The sequence below is a fragment of the Lathyrus oleraceus genome, chromosome 4, assembly GCF_024323335.1.
Source record: "Lathyrus oleraceus cultivar Zhongwan6 chromosome 4, CAAS_Psat_ZW6_1.0, whole genome shotgun sequence".
In the NCBI taxonomy this organism is placed as follows: Eukaryota; Viridiplantae; Streptophyta; class Magnoliopsida; order Fabales; family Fabaceae; genus Lathyrus; species Lathyrus oleraceus.
In genome coordinates, this window is record NC_066582.1 from 222,530,108 (window position 1) to 222,554,369 (window position 24,262).

Below are 24,262 nucleotides of genomic sequence, written 5' to 3' on the forward strand. Positions count from 1 at the left end.
TAATAGCATTCTTGTTCCTCAAATTACTTAAAAGCACATATAAATTAGTTACAATCAAGAGTGTCTTTAAGGACGTGTAAGACATACTACCGCACTTATATTTTTGTCATGATTAACCTGTAATTAATCTAAGTCTTCAAAAACTTGAGACGGGATTACAAATACATAAGAAAGTATAGTACAACTCTTCTATCATATCAGAAACTCAACCCTAATATGGGGGCATATATTTACACATGCCACACCAAAATTGGATCAATATATTACATATGTGTGGATTTAGAAAGACCAAGCTACAGAGGAAGTGGCAACCAAGCCAGATAAAAGACCAACCAAAAGTGCATTACTATAAGTAGTTGGCTCACCCTGCATTGAGTTGTTCCTAAAATCATCATATGTCTCATTGAAAAAGGGACCCCCTACCAAAGCTCCAAATGCCACATTAGGATTAGGCTCGGGTGAATCATACCACTTGAATCCATCCCTGCAACCAGTTTTAGCATCAACTGGAATTGAAGATCCTCTATGATGTATATATCTAGGATACTCACTTCCATATCCTACAAGATAACTCATCCTCATTGGATTTTCTCCCAACACATACTCTACCTGAAAATATTGTTTTAACTTGCCATTTGTTGTAATATTATGAGAATATAATTGTTGCAATTTTGTAGGACATGCACATACCTGAGAAATTGCGAATTTTCGGAGGTCTATTGGCTTATACATTTTCCCGCTACAATATAGATTTTCAGTTTGAGATGTCAACATGTAATCGCTATAAAGAACAGATAAGAATGCAGACGCCACTGAATGTTGCAGAGAGTTCCATGGTACCACCCAAATCAATCCACCTGTTTTGCAATCAAAGTTTGTATGAGTAACAATTTATTTGACACTGATGGTTTAGATCGAAGATGTGTCTGGGTTCTGATATATGTCAGTATATGACAGTGTCAGTGTTGTGTCTGGTGTCTCTGTTTATACTTTGTATTAATTGACTTAAAATGAGAGTCTCTTTCATGAATTAACTAAAAAAATGAATGAACATGGACTAAAGAAATGGTATAGGGAAGAAAGGAATCCTACTTTTGGTTCTGTTGGTTGTGGCTGTTGGTGAATCTGGTAGAAGCTTGCACATGAGTATTTCAGCGGTTTCTCTATACTTTTGAAGGTCAAGGTTCTCTACATCTGGTATATCTCTAGCTCCGAAAAAGTTTACTCTAGACAAAAGAACCTAATTCAACGTCACAAAAAGAATGAGAAAATTCATCACAATAACTAATCTATGAAACACTAACATAGATACGCAAAACATATACGACATTGACACAAACACATCGACAATGATAATAATTTTAGAATGTTACAATATATTTCAGTGTTATGTCGGCATCAGACACCAACTCATGTTGGTCAGATACCAGACACATCTTCAATCTCACCAAATTATTATCACCAATTGAGTCTATACTTCGTAGTTCATACCTGAGTTGCAGCATGCTTATCATCCCAACTAAACCAAGATACACTTCCTAAACTTCCAAATTCATTCTCGTTCTTCTCTGTCACGTAATCTAAGTATGATGGATCCTTTGTTGCATGATAAAGCCAGCTACCTGCCCATAAAAGTTCATCCTCATAACCTGATGAGTTATAGTATTTCCCAACTTGAGGAACACTGACACTGTAGGAAACTTTGTATGTATCAGCAAAAGTAAACAGTTGCTGAGCATGTTCAAGGAGAATCAGAGAGTAAGTGAGATTAATTTCCTTAAAAACTAGAGACGCCGAGGCTAGTGCAGCTGCTGTTTCTGCCGCAACTTCTGTTCCTGGGAAAGATGAGTTAACTTGAATGACTGGTCTTTTCTCAGTCATGTTTTCAGGCCTTTCCCAGCAATTGTGGTCCACCTCAGGATCCCCTACCTTCAATCACACAAATTCGTAAGTACAAAAAACTCTAAGATCAAAGTCATAACAAATGAAACACTGACACCAACCTAGCCACTGGACACGACTGACACTGACACGTTGACACCAGTAATAATTTAAAAAATTAGACATAATCATATGTCAGTTACACGTGTCTAACACGCATTTGTTCAAAAGTGTCAGTGTTACAGAGACTCCTTATCAATTACACCCTGAAATCAAAAAGATGACCTGAATGTAAAGGATATCAGCGAAAGGATGAGCATTAACAAGATAATCAGTGATCCACTTGAGAGATTCCATTGCATAATCTAGCTGCTTCACTGCATCCATATGATGTCCATATTCAAGAATAGCCCAAGACAAAACAGTAGCAGTGAAAGCCATTGGAAACCCAAACTTCACAAGATCACCAGCATCATATAATCCTTTAGACAAATCCAAATTCTCTTCTCTCCCATCTCTTAGCCCTGAATCCCCTCTCCACGAAACCCTATTATTCTCCACCTTACCAGCTGCATATACATACACATACACATACACCACTTTTAGTTATATTACAAATTTTCATATCATGCAATTGATAAGGTTAGATTACGTTACACTTTTGGACATCGAAAAACCGAAGGGCTAATTGAAGAGAAGAGACATATTTGGTATTGATGTTGGAGAGTTGAGGTGAATGAGAATGATGATGAAACTTGGCAAGTATAGTAAAAACACCAGCACCAACTACGAGGATAGCTACCACAGAGACTGTTAACCACCAACACAAGGCACTTCCATAGTGTTGTCTGTTTCCATCATCACCAACCTTTAGTTCCATTTGATTCTCAGTGAACAACAGGAATATGAAAAGTCATGGTGATTTGTGTTTGTATTTGAAGTTGCAAAGAAATGGAAAAATGGTGAAAAGTGAGACAAAGAAGGAGGTTATGTAATTATGTTACTAACTACTTTGTTTTTGTTGTTGTTAGAGTTATTTTAGTTTGAAAACTTCTACAGATTAATAAAAAGAATCTATAGTAGATTTTTCTTAGTTGAAACTTGAGTGATTTTAACTATTTCAATAAAATATTACATGTAAAAGCATTTTGTTCGATAGAATTGAAGTGCTACTCCAACAGTCCAATACAAACGAACATCTTATGCTCACTTTAAGTAGAATAGTAGAAACTAAAGACGGCTTGTTGTCATGTCTCAAGGTTTGTTTGCCATTGTAAACTGTTTACTTTATAACTTCATATTGAAAAATCCAAGATAACCAATTCCTCTAGTTAAAAATCTTACTAAAAAAATTTAAGAAAATAAAATCTTAACAAATGTAAGAATATAATTCTCTGCCTCTCAGTGATATGCTTTGTAAATTATATATCACTCTTTTCAAATTCTACATGGATACTGAAAATAGCTAGTAAATATAATTGATAATTGATCCATACAATTAAAGACTAATGAATATGATATATCCAATGAATATAGACATATTTTAATATTTCTCGATAGTTGTAACGGAAAGTTAACACACGCTAAGACAGTCTCTGAAATCATGAAACAATATGAAGGGAAGACATTTTGTGAAAATATCTATAATTTGATATCGTGATGTGAAGAATACAGACATGATCTCGAGCTACCTTTTCGCAAAGGAAATGAATATATATCTCAATATGTTTTGTTCGCTGATGTTGAACTGGATTATTGGAGAGATATATTGCATTGACGTTGTCATAGTAGACCATGGTGGCCTTGTGAATGAGACAGTGTAACTCAAGAAGAAGGTTGCGCAACAATATTCAACTTCAGCACTAAAGTGAGATAACGTGAGTTGTCGCTTTGATGACAAAAGAGCAAGTTATCACAAAGGAAAACACAATAACTAGAGATAGATCTTTGGATATCCGAGCACCCTCCCGACATCTATATATGAAATTAATGAGGTAGTAGGTGAGAGATAAATATGTAAATCATAATTTCGTGTTCTCTAAACGTAACACAAGATACATCGGAGAGTTTGCATGTGGTCTTCCATCGGGTTATGCATGAAAAGACATATCTATTGTACCGCATGTGAAATGTTTGGTCGGGTAAAATTAGGTATTAAAGGGCACCGAAAAGGCTACCCTTATATGGAGTGTTATCATCTTTGGTTTTGTATCATCCGAGGTTGGACACGATTTGTAAGAAGACATTCCAGCGCATGTAAAAATTTCTTCAACATATTTTTTCTGTGAGAGAAATAAACCTTTTTGGTGGTGAGTGACTACAATACCCAAGAAGTAGCTCAGGTGTTCCAAATCTTTCATAGCAAATTCGAAGCTAAGAAGTTAAATTATAGATTGTTGCAAAACATCAAAAGATGCGGTAATGATAATGTTTCGTTCAAGAAAAATAAATAAATGCAGTTGGTGAACTGAATATCTTGAACATGTGGTGTTGATCTCCGTTATGACGGCGCAAGATGAACCTTCATGGTTAGCACTCAAACGCCAAAGTCACTTCAAGATTCAAGATGAGTATATTGAAAATGGAAAATAGGAAGTGTACATTGTTTATTGTATGGACTGACTTTATACTTTGGGTCAAGTGGAGAGAATTTAAGATTAATTGAGCCTTGGCTATTTGGGTCTTTAGCCAACCCATAACAGTTTCCCCCAAGGCTTTGTTGGACACTAAGTGAGTCGGGAAAACCTTTAAAGATTTTGGTCGGCCTCTAAGACGTTGTTTGAGGTGAGATAGACCTGAAATATTTGGAGTTAGTTGAAAGAGTAGTGGGAAACAACACATTAAATGTATTTTCATCATTGAGACGTTTTGTCGCCTTTTTTTGAAATGTGTGTTGATGTGACAAGTTAGGGCATGATGCGATTCATAGTGCACTCGAGTTTGCATGTATGCCCGATGAGGAATCTAGTCGTTGATTTTGTAACTCCTTTCTTTAGCTGATTTACGCCGTCCAATAGTTCTCACCTATAAATAGAAGGACTTGAGCCTTTCAGAAACTTTTTGCAATCCTTATCATTCGAGTTCGTTCGTATTCACTGTCTTAGTAAACACCACTACTTCTTCTTCTCTGAAAGCACTAATCTGGATGATTACAACTCTTTAATCTAAATCTCTGCTTTCTTCATTCATTTCACTTCATCATCTTCACATTTTAGGTACCACCATAGACTCAAGCTTTTTCTTCAGCATTTCCTATTTTCTAGTCAGGATAAGTTATAATACAGTTACCTTAGTGAACGATTCTAAGAGAGAAACTTCTTCTGCCTCGAGAATGGGGACATCCCTGATTCTCATCTCCCTCATCTTGATCATGATCGTTTGGAGCTAGAAGTCATACCTTTATCTGACAAGTCCAACTCAACAAGGATATTTGGGGATTCCTTGGAGGAATAAGCTTCATCACGTGGTCATCAAAGTGGTCCTCCCACTCTATGAGTGTCTGTTCACAAGGATATTGTTGATTCTAAGAGTTGGCAGCAATTTTGGTAAAACAAAAAGTGTTCACAAGATGTCACGTGTGATGTCTTAACATGAGATATCCTATGTACCTGCTGGAGTTGAAGAACATATGTAAGCAGGATTGTTTCAGAATGCCACTTACAATGCTAAGACTTCTGATATTGGATGTACCTGGTGGAGCTAAATTGGAAGACATATGCTGCAGGATTGTTTCAGTTGACATACTCATTGTCATGGTAACTGATATGGTTGTACCTGCTATAAAAGGAAACTGGATTATGCAGGATTTTTTCCAGATGTCAGACCCGATGTCATGACATCCTGTACACAGAACATTCAGTATGAATGTCTGGTGTTTTGTGATTGCACAATTGGTGACAATCATTGGTTGATTAAAGATATGGCTAGCTGGCGCATTCTATCAGGGATATCAACCAGATTTGTTTATTTTCCAAGGAGATCTTTACAGCTGATATGAAAAGATTTGATTGGAAAATATATCTAGGGTTTTCAAGCTGTCCAATGTTTCTATAAAAAGGGACTCAGAAAACCTGTTTGAACACACAACCAAGACTGAGCGAAATTTAGAGAGAGAGCTAGGGTTTGTGTCTGTAGGTCATTCAAGTCATCCATTGATGATTGAATTGGACTGATTTGTCTTCTTGATCAAAGCTTTGAAGCAAGATCAAGAGTGTGTCTTCTTGATTGAAACTGTGAAGTAAAATCAAGAATATTGTAATTGAAAAGTATTTTCTTTTCACAAGGGATTGTTGTTTAAAATCACGGGTGTGTGATTGTAAGGGAAGTGAGTGGGTTCTCATATCTAAGAGTGCTTAGGTAGAAATTGCACGGGTAGAGATTAGGTGAGAAAGACTGTAACTTGGTGAAGTGTACGGATAGTCTTTGAACTAATTCTATTATACTGAATTTCCTTCCTGGCTTGGTAGCCCCCAGACGTAGGTGAGTTGCACCGAACTGGGTTAACAATTGCTTGTGTTGATTGCTTTACAATTCTGTTTAATTATCCATTGTTTATTAACAGATATTAGTGTCGTGATATTACCCTCGACATCTTATATCTGATACCAGAATTTCAGATATGACTACAACTACCTTTCTCCGACTTCAAAGTGGTCATCCTAAAACATTTAAAAGTGTTACTTCTCAGTTTCATATGAGGTCTTGGGCCTACATGAGGGTATTACAGCTGTGTGCATAGCATAAATCTTGGAAACCATCCCCTGGATTGTTCCTTAATCTGTTTACCTGAAGCGCTCCTCTTAGGAGAACTTCTATGAACAAGGGCTCGTTAGTTTCTTGACAGGTAAAATCAAAAATCAAATAAGAGGTTTTAATGGGATGAGCTCACGAACCAAACAAAGATTTTACCTGACTTATCTCAAGAATCAAACAGAGCTTTTAACTGGTTTACCTCAAAAAATAAACAACGACTTCTTTGAAAGATATTGTACAAGAGATAATACTTCTTGAGTAACTTAAAAAATTTCCACAGTACTAGAGCAACAAAAGCCTCAATGATATTTTTCACACTCGAAGCACTAAGGAAATTTCGTGAAAAATAAATAAATGAAATAAAGATAATAGAAAGTGATAAAGTATTATAGAAATATGTTTTCTGGTATTTTTGAAATAAAGAGAAGCCACCTATTTATATGAGAAAAGTTTGGTTCAAAAAGAAAAACATTTATGGGCCTTTAAATGAACTAATTGATTAAGCCATATAATTAGTCGATTAGGAGCTTAAAAAGTATAGCAAGCCTAATTCTAAAAAGGAGATCCTACAATGACTATGTGTCTTAATCAATTAAGAGTATTCTTAATCTACTAACAAACCTTTTTTTCCTTACTCTAATTGATTGGATAAGGCCCGTAATCGATTATACAGTGTACAAATGTTTTCTAAGTAATGAGGAACACTCTTGGCCAATCCCATAAGCACCTTGATAGTTCCTATATAGGTTTTAAGGTGTTTTAACAAAAGCTGGTAAGAAAATATTCATGAATTCTACATGAGCATCCTTGAAATTGCCAATGCCTTGGAGCTTTGGGCGAGAAGATGTCAGATGAAAAGCTGGTAAGAAAAATATTAAGATCACTTCTCAAGAGATTTTCTATGAAAGTCACAGCCATAGAAGAATCTCAAGACATCTCAAATATGAGAGTGGATGAGCTAATTGGGTCCCTCCAAACATTTGAGATGGGAATATGTGATGGAGCTGAAAAGAAGGCCAAGAGCATAGCATTTATGTCTAACACCAAAGAGGAAGATGAGGTAGGTGGTCAAGATATTGATGGGGACCTGGCAAATGAGATAGCAATGCTGGGAAGACAGTTCAACAAATTAATGAAAAGGGTAGATGTCAGAGCTAAGGGCAATGTCAAAAACATCATACCTGACATCAATAAACCCAACAACTTTGGTAAGACCACAAAGTCTGAAGAAAAGCCCAAAGAAGTTCAGTGCTATGAGTGTAATGGATATGGTCATATTAAAACTGAATGTGGGACCTACCTCAAGAAACAAAAGAGAAGCCTTGTAGCCTCTTGGTTTGATGGAAGTGAAACTGAAGAAGCTACAAATCATGTGAATGCCTTGACAGGAAGATGGGGGTCTGAGGAAGAGTCTATTGATGATGAAAGGTCCGTTGAAGAGCTGGACACTACCTACAAAGAGTGGTGCCACAAAAGGGCAGGAGTGTGCAGACAAGCTGAAAGACAGAAGCAAGTGATAGCTCAGCTGAAAAATGAGAAGAAAGAGTATATGGAAACCATCTCAAAATTGGAAACTGAGGTTGTTTTCTTGAATTCCAAACTAGATGAGATGACTAAGTATGTAAAAATGCTTAACAATGGATCTGCCACCCTAGACAAGATTCTCCAGACTGGGCAAATAACTGGAAATAAATCGGGCATAGGATTCAAGGCTGAGTACAGTTGCAAATCTAAATCCAAACCTAAGATGTCACATCAGATGTCACAACAGCAGAAAAGGAATCATCAAAGATGGAAATGCCAATACTATGGAAAATTTGGCCACCTAAAGCCCTTCTGCTATAAGCTATATGGCTATCCTGGTCCTGTTCAGTCTCAACACCAATCTAGGTCCAAACATCACAAGACTGTCAGCAGAAAGCAATGGGCTCTTAAGACAAAAGTCATTAGTCTAATAGCCCACACTTCCCTCAGAGTCTCAGCCAAGAAAGATTGGTATTTTGACAGTGGCTGCTCCAGACATATGACCGGGAACAAAAACCTGCAGACTGAACTTCATCCTCATGCCATGAGTTATGTTACCTTTGGTGACAGTGCAAAAGGTGAAATCAAGGGAATAGGTAGACTGGATTGCCCTGGAGTTCCTGACCTTGATGATGTCCTACTTGTTAAGGGATTAATGCTAATCTTATAAGCATCAGTCAACTATGTGATCAAGGTCTGAGTGTAAGCTTCACAAAAACTGAATGTTTGATTACTAACAAAGAAAATAAAGTAATCATGAAGGGAGTTAGGTCCAAAGACAACTGCTACATGTGGAGCTCTCAAGAAACTGGATACTCTTCAATGTGTACCTTAGCCAAAGAAGAAGAAGTGAAGATATGGCATCAAAGATTGGGCCATCTGCACCTGAAAGGTATGAAGAGAATCATATCAGTAGAAGCAGTTAGAGGGATTCCCAACTTAAAGATTGATGAGGGAAAAATATGTGGAGAATGTCAGATTGGAAAACAAACAAGGATGTCACACCAGAAGCTCAGACATGACACAACTACCAAAGTCCTGGAACTACTTCATATGGACTTGATGGGACCCATGCAGGTAGAAAGCCTTGGTGGGAAGAAATATGCTTATGTAGTGGTGGATGATTTCTCCAGATACACCTGGATCAATTTTATAAGAGAAAAATCTGATGTGTTTGAAGTCTTTAAGGAGCTGTGTCTGAAACTTCAAAGGGAAAAAGAAAGTCCTGTTATCAAAATTAGAAGTGATCATGGAAAGGAGTTTGAGAACAGCAAATTTGCTGAATTCTGTTCTTCAGAAGGAATTCATCATGAGTTCTCATCTCCCATCACTCCCCAGCAGAATGGTGTGGTGGAAAGAAAAAATAGGACTCTGCAAGAATCAGCCAGAGCTATGATTCATGCTAAGAAATTACCCTATCAATTTTAGGCTGAAGCCATGAACACAGCTTGCTATGTCCACAACAGAGTGACATTAAAGAAAGGGACTCCCACGACTCTCTATGAAGTCTGGAAAGGAAGAAAACCTACAGTAAAATACTTCCATGTTTTTGGTAGCAAATGCTATATCTTAGTTGATCGTGAGCAAAGAAGGAAGATGGATCCCAAAAGTGATGAAGGAATATTGTTGGGCTATTCAACAAACAGCAGAGCCTACAGGGTCTTCAATTCCAGAACTAATATGTTGATGGAATCCATCAATGTTGTGGTTGATGATCAACAGACTGATGTCACAGACGATGTCGAGACATCTCTGAATGATTCTCCAGCTGACTCCTCAGACAAGAATAAGGAAGAAGAACCACCTCAAGCTGAACCTGAAGATGACAAAATCAACAAGGGACCCTCTATCAGAATTCAGAAGGATCATCCCAAAGACCTTATCATAGGAGACCCAGATAAAGGAGTCACTACTAGATCAAGAGAAGTAATCTCACATGGTTGCTTTGTGTCTAAGATTGAACCTAGAAATATCAAGGAAGCCTTAACAGATGAGTTTTGGATCAATACCATGCAAGAAGAGTTAGGTCAATTCAAAAGGAATGAAGTATGGGAATTGGTTCCTAGACCTGAAGGAGTAAATGTCATAGGTACAAAGTGGGTATACAAGAATAAATCTGATGAACAAGGGGTTGTTACTAAAAACAAAGCTAGATTGGTAGCTCAAGGATATACTCAAGTTGAAGGAGTTGACTTTGATGAAACTTTTGCTCCTGTAGCTCGCCTTGAGTCCATTAGATTACTGCTTGGAGTGGCATGTATTATGAAATTCAAACTATTTCAGATGGATGTAAAAAGTGCTTTTCTAAATGGCTACCTAAATGAAGAAGTATATGTTGAACAACCTAAAGGATTCACAGATCCAAATCTTCCAAAACACGTGTACAGATTGAAGAAAGCCCTCTATGGGTTAAAACAAGCTCCCAGGGCTTGGTATGAGAGGCTCATAGTGTTCCTCACTGACAATGGATACAGGAAAGGAGGTATTGACAAAACTCTGTTTGTGAAGAATGAAGGAGGAAAGCTCATGGTGGCACAAATATATGTAGATGACATAGTATTTGGTGGAATGTCATAGCAGATGGTTGAACACTTTGTTAGACAAATGCAATCTGAGTTTGAGATGAGCCTTGTTGGAGAACTGACTTACTTTCTTGGGCTACAAGTCAAACAGATGGAAGACTCTATCTTTTTATCTCAAAGCAAGTATGCCAAGAACATTGTGAAGAAGTTTGGCATGGAGAATGCAAGCCATAAAAGAACTCCTGCTCCTACACATGTAAAAATCTCCAAAGATGAAAATGGTGTCAGCGTAGATCAAAGTCTATACAGAAGCATGATAGGCAGTCTGCTATATCTCACAGCAAGCAGACCTGACATTGCATTTGTTGTTGGTGTATGTGCTAGATATCAAGCTGAACCAAAAGTCAGTCACATAAACCAAGTAAAGAGAATACTAAAATATGTCAATGGCACCAGTGATTATGGGATGTTATATACTCATGGATCTGGATCTATGTTGACTGGATACTGTGATGTAGACTGGGCTGGAAGTGCTGATGATAGGAAGAGCACATCAGGAGGATGTTTCTTCTTAGGGAACAATCTGATTTCATGGTTCAGCAAAAAACAAAACTGTGTATCCCTATCCACTGCTGAAGCTGAGTACATAGCAGCGGGAAGTAGATGTTCTTAACTGGTCTGGATGAAACAAATATTGTCTGAATACAATGTCACACAAGAAGTCATGACATTATACTGTGATAACCTGAGTGCTATAAATATTTCCAAGAATCCTATTCAGCACAGCAGGACAAAGCACATTGATATCAGGCATCACTTCATCAGAGAACTTGTGGAAGAAAAGATCATAGCACTGGAGCATATTCCTACAGAGACGCAATTAGCTGACATATTCATAAAAGCCTTGGATGCCAATCAATTTGAATGTTTAAGAGGAAAATTGGGGATCTGTGTGTATGAGAATCTATAGCAATCAATGGAGTCTGGGGATAGTTCTCACAAAAAGAGTATGGAGTTTTGTGAGGTATGGTGTAGCAAAAGATGTGATGGGTATAAAGATTCGTTGAGATTTATTTACCTTTGGTCAATTTTGACTAAAAAGGGGGAGGAGTGCTTGATATGGAAGTTGGTTGTGACTGAACAGAAGTACAACTATGATTGGCAGATGGTGCACAGGTGTTGATGTTAAAGCAGATGTCAGTATGACATTCTGGCTGGTACAGGTGCTGAAGTTCAGTAGCTGTTATTTTATGAATGCACAGATTTAGGGGGAGAAGAAGTACCCTGGTGCATTGTGCATTTGTGTATCTTACTAGTTGCATCCATAACTAGTAATTCTGTTTGTTGCACAGATTAAGGGGGAGGAGAAGTACCCTTGTGCATGTGTGTATTACTAGTAGCCATAGCTAGTAATTGTTTTTGCTTCTGCTGCTGATTAAACTACTGTTATGTGGTTTAACTGCTGATAGTTTGCCTTGTGAACAAAAAGGACAGATATATGTTTTAGCCAAAATTTTCCAAAGGGGGAGTTTGTTGATTCTAAGAGTTGGCAGCAATTTTGGTAAAACAAAAAGTGTTCACAAGATGTCATGTGTGATGTCTTAACATGAGATATCATATGTACCTGCTGGAGTTGAAGAACATATGTAAGCAAGATTGTTTCAGAATGCCACTTACAATGCTAAGGCTTCTGATATTGGATGTACCTGCTGGAGCTAAATTGGAAGACATATGCTGCAGGATTGTTTCAGTTGACATACTCATTGTCATGGTAACTGATATGGCTGTACCTGCTATAAAAGGAAACTGGATTATGCAAGATTTTTTCCAGATGTCAGACCCGATGTCATGACATCCTGTACACAGAACATTCAGTATGAATGTCTGGTGTTTTGTGATTGCACAATTGGTGGCAATCATTGGTTGATTAAAGATATGGCTAGCTGGCGCATTCTATCAGGGATATCAACCAGATTTGTTTATTTTCCAAGGAGATCTTTACAGCTGATATGAAAAGATTTGATTGGAAAATATATCTAGGGTTTTCAAGCTGTCCAATGTTTCTATAAAAAGGGACTCAGAAAACCTGTTTGAACACACAACCAAGACTGAGTGAAATTTAGAGAGAGAGCTAGGGTTTGTGTCTGTAGGTCATTCAAGTCATCCATTGATGATTGAATTGGACTAATTTGTCTTCTTGATCAAAGCTTTGAAGCAAGATCAAGAGTGTGTCTTCTTGATTGAAACTGTGAAGTAAAATCAAGAATATTGTAATTGAAAAGTATTTTCTTTTCACAAGGGATTGTTGTTTAAAATCACGGGTGTGTGATTGTAAGGGAAGTGAGTGGGTTCTCATATCTAAGAGTGCTTAGGTAGAAATTGCACGGGTAGAGATTAGGTGAGAAAGACTGTAACTTGGTGAAGTGTACGGATAGTCTTTGAACTAATTCTATTATACTGAATTTCCTTCCTGGCTTGGTAGCCCCCAGACGTAGGTGAGTTGCACCGAACTGGGTTAACAATTGCTTGTGTTGATTGCTTTACAATTCTGTTTAATTATCCATTGTTTATTAACAAATATTAGTGTCGTGATATTACCCTCGACATCTTATATCTGATACCAGAATTTCAGATATGACTACAACTACCTTTCTCCGACTTCAAAGTGGTCATCCTAAAACATTTAAAAGTGTTACTTCTCAGTTTCATATGAGGTCTTGGGCCTACATGAGGGTATTACAGTTGTGTGCATAGCATAAATCTTGGAAACCATCCCCTGGATTGTTCCTTAATCTGTTTTACCTGAAGCGCTCCTCTTAGGAGAACTTTTATGAACAAGGGCTCGTTAGTTTCTTGACAGGTAAAATCAAAAACCAAATAAGAGGTTTTAATGGGATGAGCTCACGAACCAAACAAAGATTTTACATGGCTTATCTCAAGAATCAAACAGAGCTTTTAACTGGTTTACCTCAAAAAATAAACAACGACTTCTTTGAAAGATATTGTACAAGAGATAATCCTTCTTGGGTAACTTAAAAAATTTCCACAGTACTAGAGCAACAAAAGCCTCAATGATATTTTTCACTCTCGAAGCACTAAGGAAATTTCGTGAAAAATAAATATATGAAATAAAGATAATAGAAAGTGATAAAGTATTATAGAAATATATTTTCTGGTATTTTTGAAATAAAGAGAAGCCACCTATTTATATGAGAAAAGTTTGGTTCAAAAAGAAAAACATTTATGGGCCTTTAAATGAACTAATTGATTAAGCCATATAATTAGTCGATTAGGAGCTTAAAAAGTATAGCAAGCCTAATTCCAAAAAGGAGATCCTACAATGACTATGTGTCTTAATCAATTAAGAGTATTCTTAATCTACTAATAAACCTTTTTTTTCTTACTCTAATTGATTGGATAAGGCCCGTAATCGATTATACAGTGTACAAATGTTTTCTAAGTAATGAGGAACACTCTTGGCCAATCCCATAAGCACCTTGATAGTTCCTATATAGGTTTTAAGGTGTTTTAACAAAAGTGAGAGGTTTAAAATTATTTTTAAGTGTGTGGATATGTTGCCTTAATAATTTAAGAATTACTTATATCTTTACAATATACTGATAACTCAGACACGAACCAGGTGAGATTTCTTGCTCTATCTCTTTTGAAATCTTTGGAGCTTCAAGATCCCTTACTAGATTCATCATTGATTCAACACTTCATTAGGGACTCGACTTCTTCTGACTGATGAAGCTTGATAAATATTTTTAATGGAAACCATCATCAGATATTTTTTGACCAGAGATCATCAGGGACTCCACCAAACCCCACTTGATATTAGGTGTTGATATCTTGATCTTAAATAGACACTACTACGAAAAACATACATAATGACAGTTGTGAAACACATATAATAACGGTTGCACGTTCGTTGTTAGGTAGTGTGTGGTTGTATGTATGTTGATTTTTACAACAGGCGTGTGACCGTTGTTAAAAGCAAGGTAGTGCGTTATCTATCACAACAATTATATTAAACAACTGTTGTGATATATATTAAGGTCATGGGTTCTAAACCCAACAATAGCAATAATTTATTTGAAAACAATTAACATTTCACCACGGTTACAGTATATAATTGTTGTGAAAAGTAACCTAAGTTTATTATAAAATATGTAAATTGTTTGTTTTTCCTTACACCTCACTAAACATATACAATCAAAAAATTTATGTAGAAGATAATAATTTGAAAAATTAAATTATTCTTGAAAAACAACTTAAACAAACCACTATTTTTCAATTTGCATTCATATCGTAATTGACCTCTTTCTTCTTAACATGCAATATTTGATTTAGTGCCCCAAATTCTTCAAAACAACGGTTCATTCCTAGTTTATTTTATAAAGCATCAATATTTTGACTAATTTGGGATCATCATCGCTATCAACATCATTATTTTAATCAATGGTGAAGATTATTATGATGATAGCGAGATGATCCAATTTCTAAACAACTTTGATATTTTACAATATAAATTAATAGAGAATGGATCGTTGCTTTAAAGAATTTGGGGCAATAAACCAAGTTCTACGTGTTAAAGAGCAATATAGATGAATTACGAGATGGATGCAATTCAAAAATCATGTTTGATATAAGTTGTATTTCAAATATAACTTAATTTTCAGATTATTATTTTCTAAATCACTTTAAATGAATGCATGTTTAATGGAGTGAAACAAATAATCTACATACATTATAATAAAATCAATAACAACATATACATCAATAAAACGGAAACAACATACATTTTATTGAAAAGATTCGTGGAATGATCTGGGGTTGATCTACTTTGTGTTGCCATGAAGAAAAAGTACAAGGCGGATGAAGCTTCCAAAATTGATTCATACTTCTTGTACTGTTTCTCCATAGCAAAACAAAATATTTATGAACCACCCATAATATGAGTTGACCTGTTTTGAAAATATAAACTAGCATTAATATTATAACATAACAAGCAACAACAAAACATTAAGGAAGTAAATCATGTCACAACAAAAAACGGCATGTTAACATAAATAAGCAGTACAATGTAACATAACAAGCAACAACAACCACAACATAACTACCATTAACGTTGTAACATACCAAGCACTAACAACCAGCAGTACATTATTAACCCAAAAAGATGGTAAATCATGTCACAAAAAAAGCAGGATGTTAACAATAACTAACGACAACTGCCCACAACAAATCAAAAACTTGTCAACAACAACAACTAACAACAAATTATGTAAAACATAACAAGATCTTCAATCTTCATGCCTAGTTGAATTCAGGAAGTTCCCAAGGTATTCATAGTTATCAAGGTCTTCATCTGATTCGGAATCAATTACATCCAGATTCATAAGGTCATTCATAATAACTTCTACCTTCTTCATCTTTTTAGGGTTAAGATTCTTGAAATGAATCTTCTTATAGCCAGTTCCATAAGAAGGTTCAACAGTAGTAATGTGTTCCTTAACAGATTCAACTTCCTTGTCTTTGTTCAACCATAACCCCACCATATCAATAACCTCTTTTGTAACCTAAATCTTGTGGATAAGTTTATTGCCCCCACTATTCATGATGAGAGAAGAATCTAAAATCCGAAAATACTACAACAACAACAACATAAAACTATAACAACATAAAAAAAAACATAAACTCTCGAACAAGGAAGAAGAAAAATACCTTTATGTATGAAGCGAGAGCTAATGACGAGGAAGAGAGAAAAAATGTGTGCTAGGATTTTGCTATGATATATACGACGATACTGTCAATAAGCAAGAGCTAATTCAGTTATATTATAAATAAGTAAACAATTTCACCATATTTTTTTTAAAAAACCATGATGAAATGTAATGACTTTCACAACGGTTCTCATTATCAACCATGGTGATAGGTATTTCAATTTTAATTTATATATTATAATTATAAGGACAACATCAATTATAACAAAAAAGTAGAAATTGATGGAGCTGAGAATCAAACTTTGTCACTCCATAAATGTATAATCACGGTTTATTAGTTTGACTATAATCCAATATATTTTCGTAAATATAAATAAATAAAAACTCATCCACAGTTGAGGTATTACCACAGTTAACAAAAATAACAAAAATACCGTTGTAATTTAGTAACCTATGTAACTATACACATCATCAAGTAAAGATTACAACCTAGTAACCTATGTAACTATACACATCATCAAGTAAAGATTACAACCGAAGGTGAAGATATGTTTTAACTTAAGTTATCTTTAGGGAAAAGCTGATAGCAATTCTAACTTCTTTTTTTTTCCAGAGATTACCTTTATAAATGATGGACGAATAGAAAATGTTTTCTAAGCATATTCTGCCTGCAGATTTTACTATTAATACTATGATGATGTGGTTACTTATATAAGGAACAAATATCACAAGCATCTTGTAATTGTTTATGGAGTTAACCACCATGGAAAAACGACCATTTTTGCACGTGCTTTAGTTTGCGATGAAACAACATAGACACATAAATGGGTTTTAAATAAGTTTTTAAAGATCATGTATGGAAAACATATTGGAGATTAGTTGAGAATCAATTTCAATCCACAATAATACGAACTTATCTTTCGATTGCTTACATGTTTGTAAGAATGAAAGGCTATGGAAACTAGTTGAGAATCAATTTAAATCCATAATAGTACAAACTTCTATTATAAGTTATCTCAATAGCTTACATAATCCCAAGCATGAAGAGATGTTATGTTTCGAAAAATAACAGCAAAGCAATCAAGGAAAGAGACTGCATTATTTGTGAAAAGACCTCCACAAGCTGCAAAATTAGGATAACCAGCAAAGTCATTTGTATTACATTTGACCTAAGAATCCTTACGAGGTTGTCAATTAACTTCTTTTATAAAAAAAACTCCTTAAGAGAATGAACATTCACAAAAACAAAAAAAAAAACTTTTAAATTCTGAAACTCATGAATAGAAGTAGCATTAGCTTTAAAACCAATGATAAAAATGCTAGAATAACATCACTACATTGCAAAGATCAAACCTTATCACACATGTAGAAGAATATTAATCTTGGATCTAAAGAAATTTAAAAAATCCAACTCCATAACTTATTAACAAATAAAGGTTTATGAACACAAATTCTTAAACACCAACCCTGTATATAGGTTGACAATTTCTCTATAACATTCTAATAAAAGATCTTCATAAGTAACATTTTTATATGCTCCTTCTTTAACCATTTCACCCTTTTTTTCACCATCAATATCCAACCTACTAGACCGTAGGAGTGTACATGGGTTGAATTGGACCGAGTTTGTCATAACCTGTTATTGAATCCGTTCAAATTTTAATAGATTAAGTTGTTCATCTAATCCGTAATTTCATTGTTAAAACCAACACGAACCGACCCATTCATTTATGGTTTGAGATTGAATTTGCGGGTTGTGTTTCAAATAAAAACTATATTTTTATGATTCTTTTTGTCAGTTTAAAAAAAATGTAACACAACTCAATACAACTATACTCATTTATAACACTCAAATTCAATAAAACATATCATATAATATCTAATAAAATCCATCAACATTAGGGATGACAAAACGAGTTGTGACCCGCAGGGTCGGTCCGCGCACCCGGCAAAAAGTAGCGGACTAGGTTGGGATTTTATGTCTGTCTACCCGCTCAGCCCACTCTGCTTTAAACCCTCCCAAAAAACGGGTGGATTCCCCCGCCAACTTAGTTATTAAACACTCAAAATATTTATTTTGGTTGGTTGAATGTTAATATTTGAACTATAGTTTTGAAATACTTGCTGATGATTCTATTTTATATATTTATTTGTGAATATATGCGATGTTTTCTTAAATAAAATTTGTTAAACGATGCTTTATAAAATATATTTCTAAAAAATAAATGAAAAATCTAATTAAAATACATAAAAAAGTTTATTAATCTATTAAAAAAATAAAAAATAAATAGGCGAGGAAATCCGCGTTCGCCAACCCACCACCTTGGCGGAGATAGATAGATTTTTAAGTCCAACTTTATTGGCAGACTTGTCCACAACGCCTTTTTTTTTTACGGACTTAATGCATTGTCACCCATAATTAGAGCTGTCAATTTAAGGGGCCAATTAATTTAGGCCCCAACCCCCAAAATAAGAGGGCCTAAAAAAATTAAAGAATAGTAAGCCCTCAAATACTTAGGCCCTAAAGTTAGATGGGCCCAAAATTTAAAAGAGGGCCATAAGTAGAGCTGTCAATTTAAGGGGCCAATTAATTTAGGCCCCAACCCCCAAAATAAGAGGGCCTAAAAAAATTAAAGAATAGTAAGCCCTCAAATACTTAGGCCCTAAAGTTAGATGGGCCCAAAATTTAAAAGAGGGCCATAAGGCCCCAAATAAAATAAAAAAACTTAATTTTGAAAAACAAAATAAAATAAATTCAAAAAATAAAAAAACTTTATTTTGAAAACCAAAATAAAATAAATTCAAAATATAAAAAAATAATTTTTAAATAAATCTGCTAAAAATTTCAAAAATAAAAAACAACTTTAATAAAAATTAAAAATAAAATTTTCAACATAAAATTCCAAAAAAAGAAAAGAAAAGAAAACATATTACACAAACCAGTTCAATTATGTGACTTGCTAATATTTATACACTTGAGTAGGATTTTATGTTCTTTTTCAAACACAAACAACACTATTATCCATCTCAATTCACGAAAAATACTATGTAAGCATATCACTGAAAGATATATGTCGATACTTCGGACATTCAACATTCGAAATTGAAGTAAATCAATACAAACATGAACCACATATCACATAAACAAAGACACTAATTCAACCAAAAAAACATGAAAAGATAAATTCAACAACCAGAATAAAGTATATGGCACTAAAATTAGTCTTCCACCTCAATCTTGCAATCCAAATGTATGTTGAGTCATTGTCACCTCAGTATTGCCTTCATCATTAGTGTTGATATCTTCCTCATCTTAAAAACACAATAAATCATACTTAGGTGCAGATGCAACAAAACAATGACATGAGTATATCATAAACATGAACAAATAAAAATAAATAAAATACAAAGTAGTATTACCATTCATATTTTCCGAAAATCCATGCAACCAGCTTCGAGTACAAATCAACATTTGGATGTGTTCAGGAAGAGTAGAACTTCTGTATTTCGTAAGAACACGTCCACCGATACTGAAAGAAGACTCAGATGCTACAGTCGTGATAGGAATGCTAAGCACATCGCGTGCCATTATGGAGAGTATCGGAAACTTTTTCTCATTAAACTTCCAATAAAGAAGTACATCAAAATCTTCAGAGTGTTCTTCATTTAGCTCCAGTAATTCATCGTCAAAGTATATATCTAATTCATTCTTTCCAAGAACAAACCTACTCTCAATCGAGTTCCATGTTTTAAAATCCTGCGATATATATAAATAGTTAGGACATATTTTACTCTCAATATTCACAGAAACAACATAACATAATTTTACTAGTAAAGCCACATACAAAGTACAACACAAAGTTTCATGCAATAATCCTTACTAACAATTTCATGCAATAATCCTTCTCTTTTTCTAATACTAATAAAATAAAAATAATAGACAACCTAAAGTTTTCAAACAAGTATATATATAAAAGAGGAAATGGGGTGAAATAAATATGTTAATATAAAAACTTACGGTTATAATCTTTGATTTTTTAGCTTTATTCCCCTCTCTAGATAGTTTAGCCAATGTGTTGAACTCATTAGATGGTTGAGAAAGAGAAACACTTTGATTGGTAGAATAACTCATATATTCTTCATAAAGCCCTTTGAATTTATCCATTACATTCTTAAGTTTCCCTTCAGAGGTTGAGGCATCAAGTGTAGTATAGCAAAACTTCAAAAATTTATCCTTCAAGCGTGGATCAAGAATAGCTCCAAATGCTAGCACAATACTATAGTTTTTCCAGTATTTGTCAAATTTCTTTTTCATATTATCAGACATATCTTTTATCACCTTATCAATACTTTTTTGATGTTTTTCTAAAATGCACTGGACTTTCCACACTTGCATGAAATACAGATTTGCAGTTGGATAAGATGAACCAGAAATCAAATTGGTAATTTCATAAAAAGGTTCTAAAAACTCACAAATCCTTTCCCCCTTTTCTCATTCCTCATCAGATGGACAATATTTATAGCTTCTATCCGCCACCTTATAAAACTCAAAAGCTTTCCTATATTGCAAGGCACTTTCAAGCATCAAATAAGTGCTATTCCATCTAGTAGATACATCAAATCTTAAACCACTGCTAACATTTATCCCTGCATCCTCGACACAATCTCTGAACTTAAGCATCCTTCCATCAGATCCTTTAATATACTTGACACTCTCTCTAATTTTATGGAGGGCTTCACTAGCAACTTTTAAACCCTCTTGGACAATTAAGTTGAGTACATGGGCCGAACATCGGATATGAAAAAATTCACCATCACACATCAAATTGCCTTGCACTCGAAGATGAGTTTTCAAGTGGTCTTGCATGTTATCATTGGCAGATGCGTTATCCAGCGTAATAGTAAATATTTCCTTATCTATTCCCCATTGCTTTAAGCAATCAAATAAAGTAGCTTCCAGTGCAATACCCGTGTGGGGGGGCTTCATTCGAAGAAAGTTAAGAAGACAACTAACTAACTTCCAATTTTCATCAACAAAATGAGCAGTCAAACAGATATAACCCTCACTAGTAGATGCTGTCCAAACATCCGATGTTAGACAAATTTTATTTGGAATCCTACCCATGATTTCCTTAAGCTTGATCCTTTCTTTATCATATTTTTTTCAATATATGACACCATGGTATTCCTAGAGGCCATTTCAACACATGGATTCAAATATTTCACCCAAACTCGAATTTTTTCATACTCGACAAAGCTAAAAGGAAGATCATGTGCAATAATGGCTTCTCCAAGTAATTCACGATGTGTGTTTTGGTTGATTGGGTTAGGCTTGACGATTCCTCTAGACTAAGAAGGCTCAACTGGAAACTTTTACAAATAAAAACATGACGACTTAGATGTGAAGTTCCATAACTTTGACCAGACTTGGGGTTTTTTCCAATGGCAAAATCAGTACTACAAAAATTGCATGCAGCTCTTTCAACTCCATCTTTTCCTTTGCCGATTTTAGTGAAAATAATCCAAAGTGTTGACAATATTTCCTTATGAGTTTCATCTTGACCTTGTGCATACTCACTCGTATCCATTGACTCCATACTATAACAAAAAGAATGTGTGTTATCATAACACTGTTATGTCATGGTTATATATTAAGACCTCAAATAAAACAGCAATATTGCTGCAGCAGTTTGATATGCTTTTGTGAGCTGGGAACTGAAAAACAGAAAAGCAGGACTAACCTCTATATTAAGGAATATCTTTTTGCTGAGCAAACTCTCAATGGCCTGGAACACAACATAAGCTCATAAGTACATGAGAGTTCCATATAATATTATTACTAATATTTTATCCATTCATCAACAACGGCAAGAACTACCTACCAAGACTGTATGAAGGCCCAAGGATTTTCCTGTCTGTATATTGCGGATACTGTCATCAAAGAACAACTACAAAACACAAAGTTATTAAATAAATACATAACTAACTTGTTAGCACATAATCAGAAAAATGATAATAACTATGGATAAATTGAAGGGAGAGAATGCTACTGCTTTTGATGTGCAGAACATAGAAAAATCCAATGAAAATTTCACTTTGGTAAGTAACCCTCTAATTCTCACACACAATAATTACGCATAAGGCTTTCATGGTATTCTTCATATAACATGTTTACCACTATCTTTTGTTTATTGCAGAGAAAAATGTTTCAGAATATTAGACAAGGACTAGGTTTAAGCATGCTAATTTTAATGTCAATGATGGTAGCTGCTACATTATTCCCTCTGCCTGTGCAAGGTTTCGGCTTTAAAAAGCACACAACAACAAATGAAGTCCAGAATAAACCATTTAAATCACACCGGGTTCCCCGCAAAACTGTATTGAAGGTCAATACACCACAATTACAAAGCAGTCATCGATTCAATGTGAGACAACGGTTGTCATTTCCACTATACCAGCTTTCAAGGAGGACTAATTGGTATATGTCTGAACTAATAACTGTGTGTCCATGACAGTAAATTTGGCAGCCACCGTGATTTTGCCTTTTTCTCTTTGTTGTAACTCGAAATTATTCTCTTGGTCACAGACACATGAAGAAGAAAAAAGGAGATCGGAAACTCCGATCTGTATCAATGCATTTGAGTTGATAGGGATGTCTTCAAGCCTAGACCTGTCTGGACTTTTTGAGAACGAGGTGAGAGTTCAAGTTACTTAGCAGGAAATTCGCATTGTTATATATTTTGAGCAGAATTTTTCACCACTTCCCGAGAAAATTTCACTCATTTTTTCGCATACTATGTGGTTTGAGTTACAGGATGTATCTGAGAGGAAGATAAGGTTTACAACTAACCTTTCAGCCAAAGATCTGATGAAGAAGATTGAAGATTCTGTGGCAGATATGGAATTTAGAGTTCAAAAGAAAAACGGCAAAGTTAGTACTAGTGTTGATGTTTAGAAAAGATACTTCTATTTGCTAAAACCTGCATGTAAAGTCATGTTAATCTAGTTTGACCAATAATTGAATTAATCTTTCAGATAAAAGTGATTCAAGAAAATAAGGAGCATAAAACCCCTGGCAGCCTCTCGGTGACAATAGAGGTAGTCGATGTTCAGAATGAGTCAAAGAGCTAAATCATCGTAACTGATATTTGCATATAAATTTCTGCATAATTTGCAGTTGCACGCATTAAGAAACTAACTTTACCTCTTAAAATATAACAGGTTTTCGAAATAAGTTCATCATTGTATGTAGTAGAAACAAGTAAGAGATGGATGTGCATAATAATAAATGATCAATTATAATGTTGTGCATACATTTGACACAGGACTATGAGGACATCCTTCTCCCGACAGATGAGCAGTGGCCGTTTCTCCTTCGGTTTCCTATAGGATGTTTTGGTATCTGTCTCGGCCTAAGCAGTCAAGCGGTTTTATGGCATAATCTGGCAACAAGTCCTGCCACAAGGTTTCTTCATATTACACCAAATATCAGTTTTTTAATATGGTTATTAGCCTTAGCAGTGTTGATAGTTGTTTCCATCACCTACATTCTGAAATGCATATTCTACTTTCATAGCACCTTATTTTCTACTTGAACTTAAAATCTATGGCCAGTGGCTTTCTGGAGGCAAAAGGCGTCTATCTAAGGTTGTTGAGGCATTTCCACAAACAGTTTGTGAGTGTACATATTAAGCAGGATTATAAACATGTTGATTCAAATGAGATAAAAAATGAAATTTGATATTAAGAAAACTAGAGATTAAAGAGAAATGGAGATAGAAGAGTACCTTTATTTATGTGATAGAGAAAAGTCGACGGCGATGTAATTGGTTGACGGTGGCGGAAGCTTTGCACAGA

General features: G+C 35.0%; 2 protein-coding genes across 2 annotated transcripts; one reads left to right on the plus strand and one right to left on the minus strand.

Moving 5' to 3' along the window:
* Positions 1-279: 279 nt before the first annotated feature.
* LOC127074663 (endoglucanase 2) lies at positions 280-2,761 on the minus strand. Its single transcript, XM_051016007.1, has 6 exons — positions 2,539-2,761; positions 2,167-2,450; positions 1,492-1,929; positions 1,093-1,240; positions 691-857; positions 280-609 (listed from the first exon to the last, which is right to left on the minus strand). Exons 1-6 carry the CDS (start codon positions 2,759-2,761, stop codon positions 280-282), a joined length of 1,590 nt encoding a protein of 529 aa, XP_050871964.1.
* A 20,230-nt stretch (positions 2,762-22,991) lies between these two features.
* LOC127074664 (uncharacterized) lies at positions 22,992-24,175 on the plus strand. The gene is made up of 5 exons (XM_051016008.1): positions 22,992-23,099; positions 23,220-23,336; positions 23,441-23,503; positions 23,731-23,870; positions 24,020-24,175. The coding sequence occupies exons 1-5, from the start codon at positions 23,058-23,060 to the stop codon at positions 24,144-24,146; spliced, it is 489 nt and encodes a 162-aa protein (XP_050871965.1). The 5' UTR covers positions 22,992-23,057; the 3' UTR covers positions 24,147-24,175.
* The last annotated feature ends 87 nt before the right edge of the window (positions 24,176-24,262 follow it).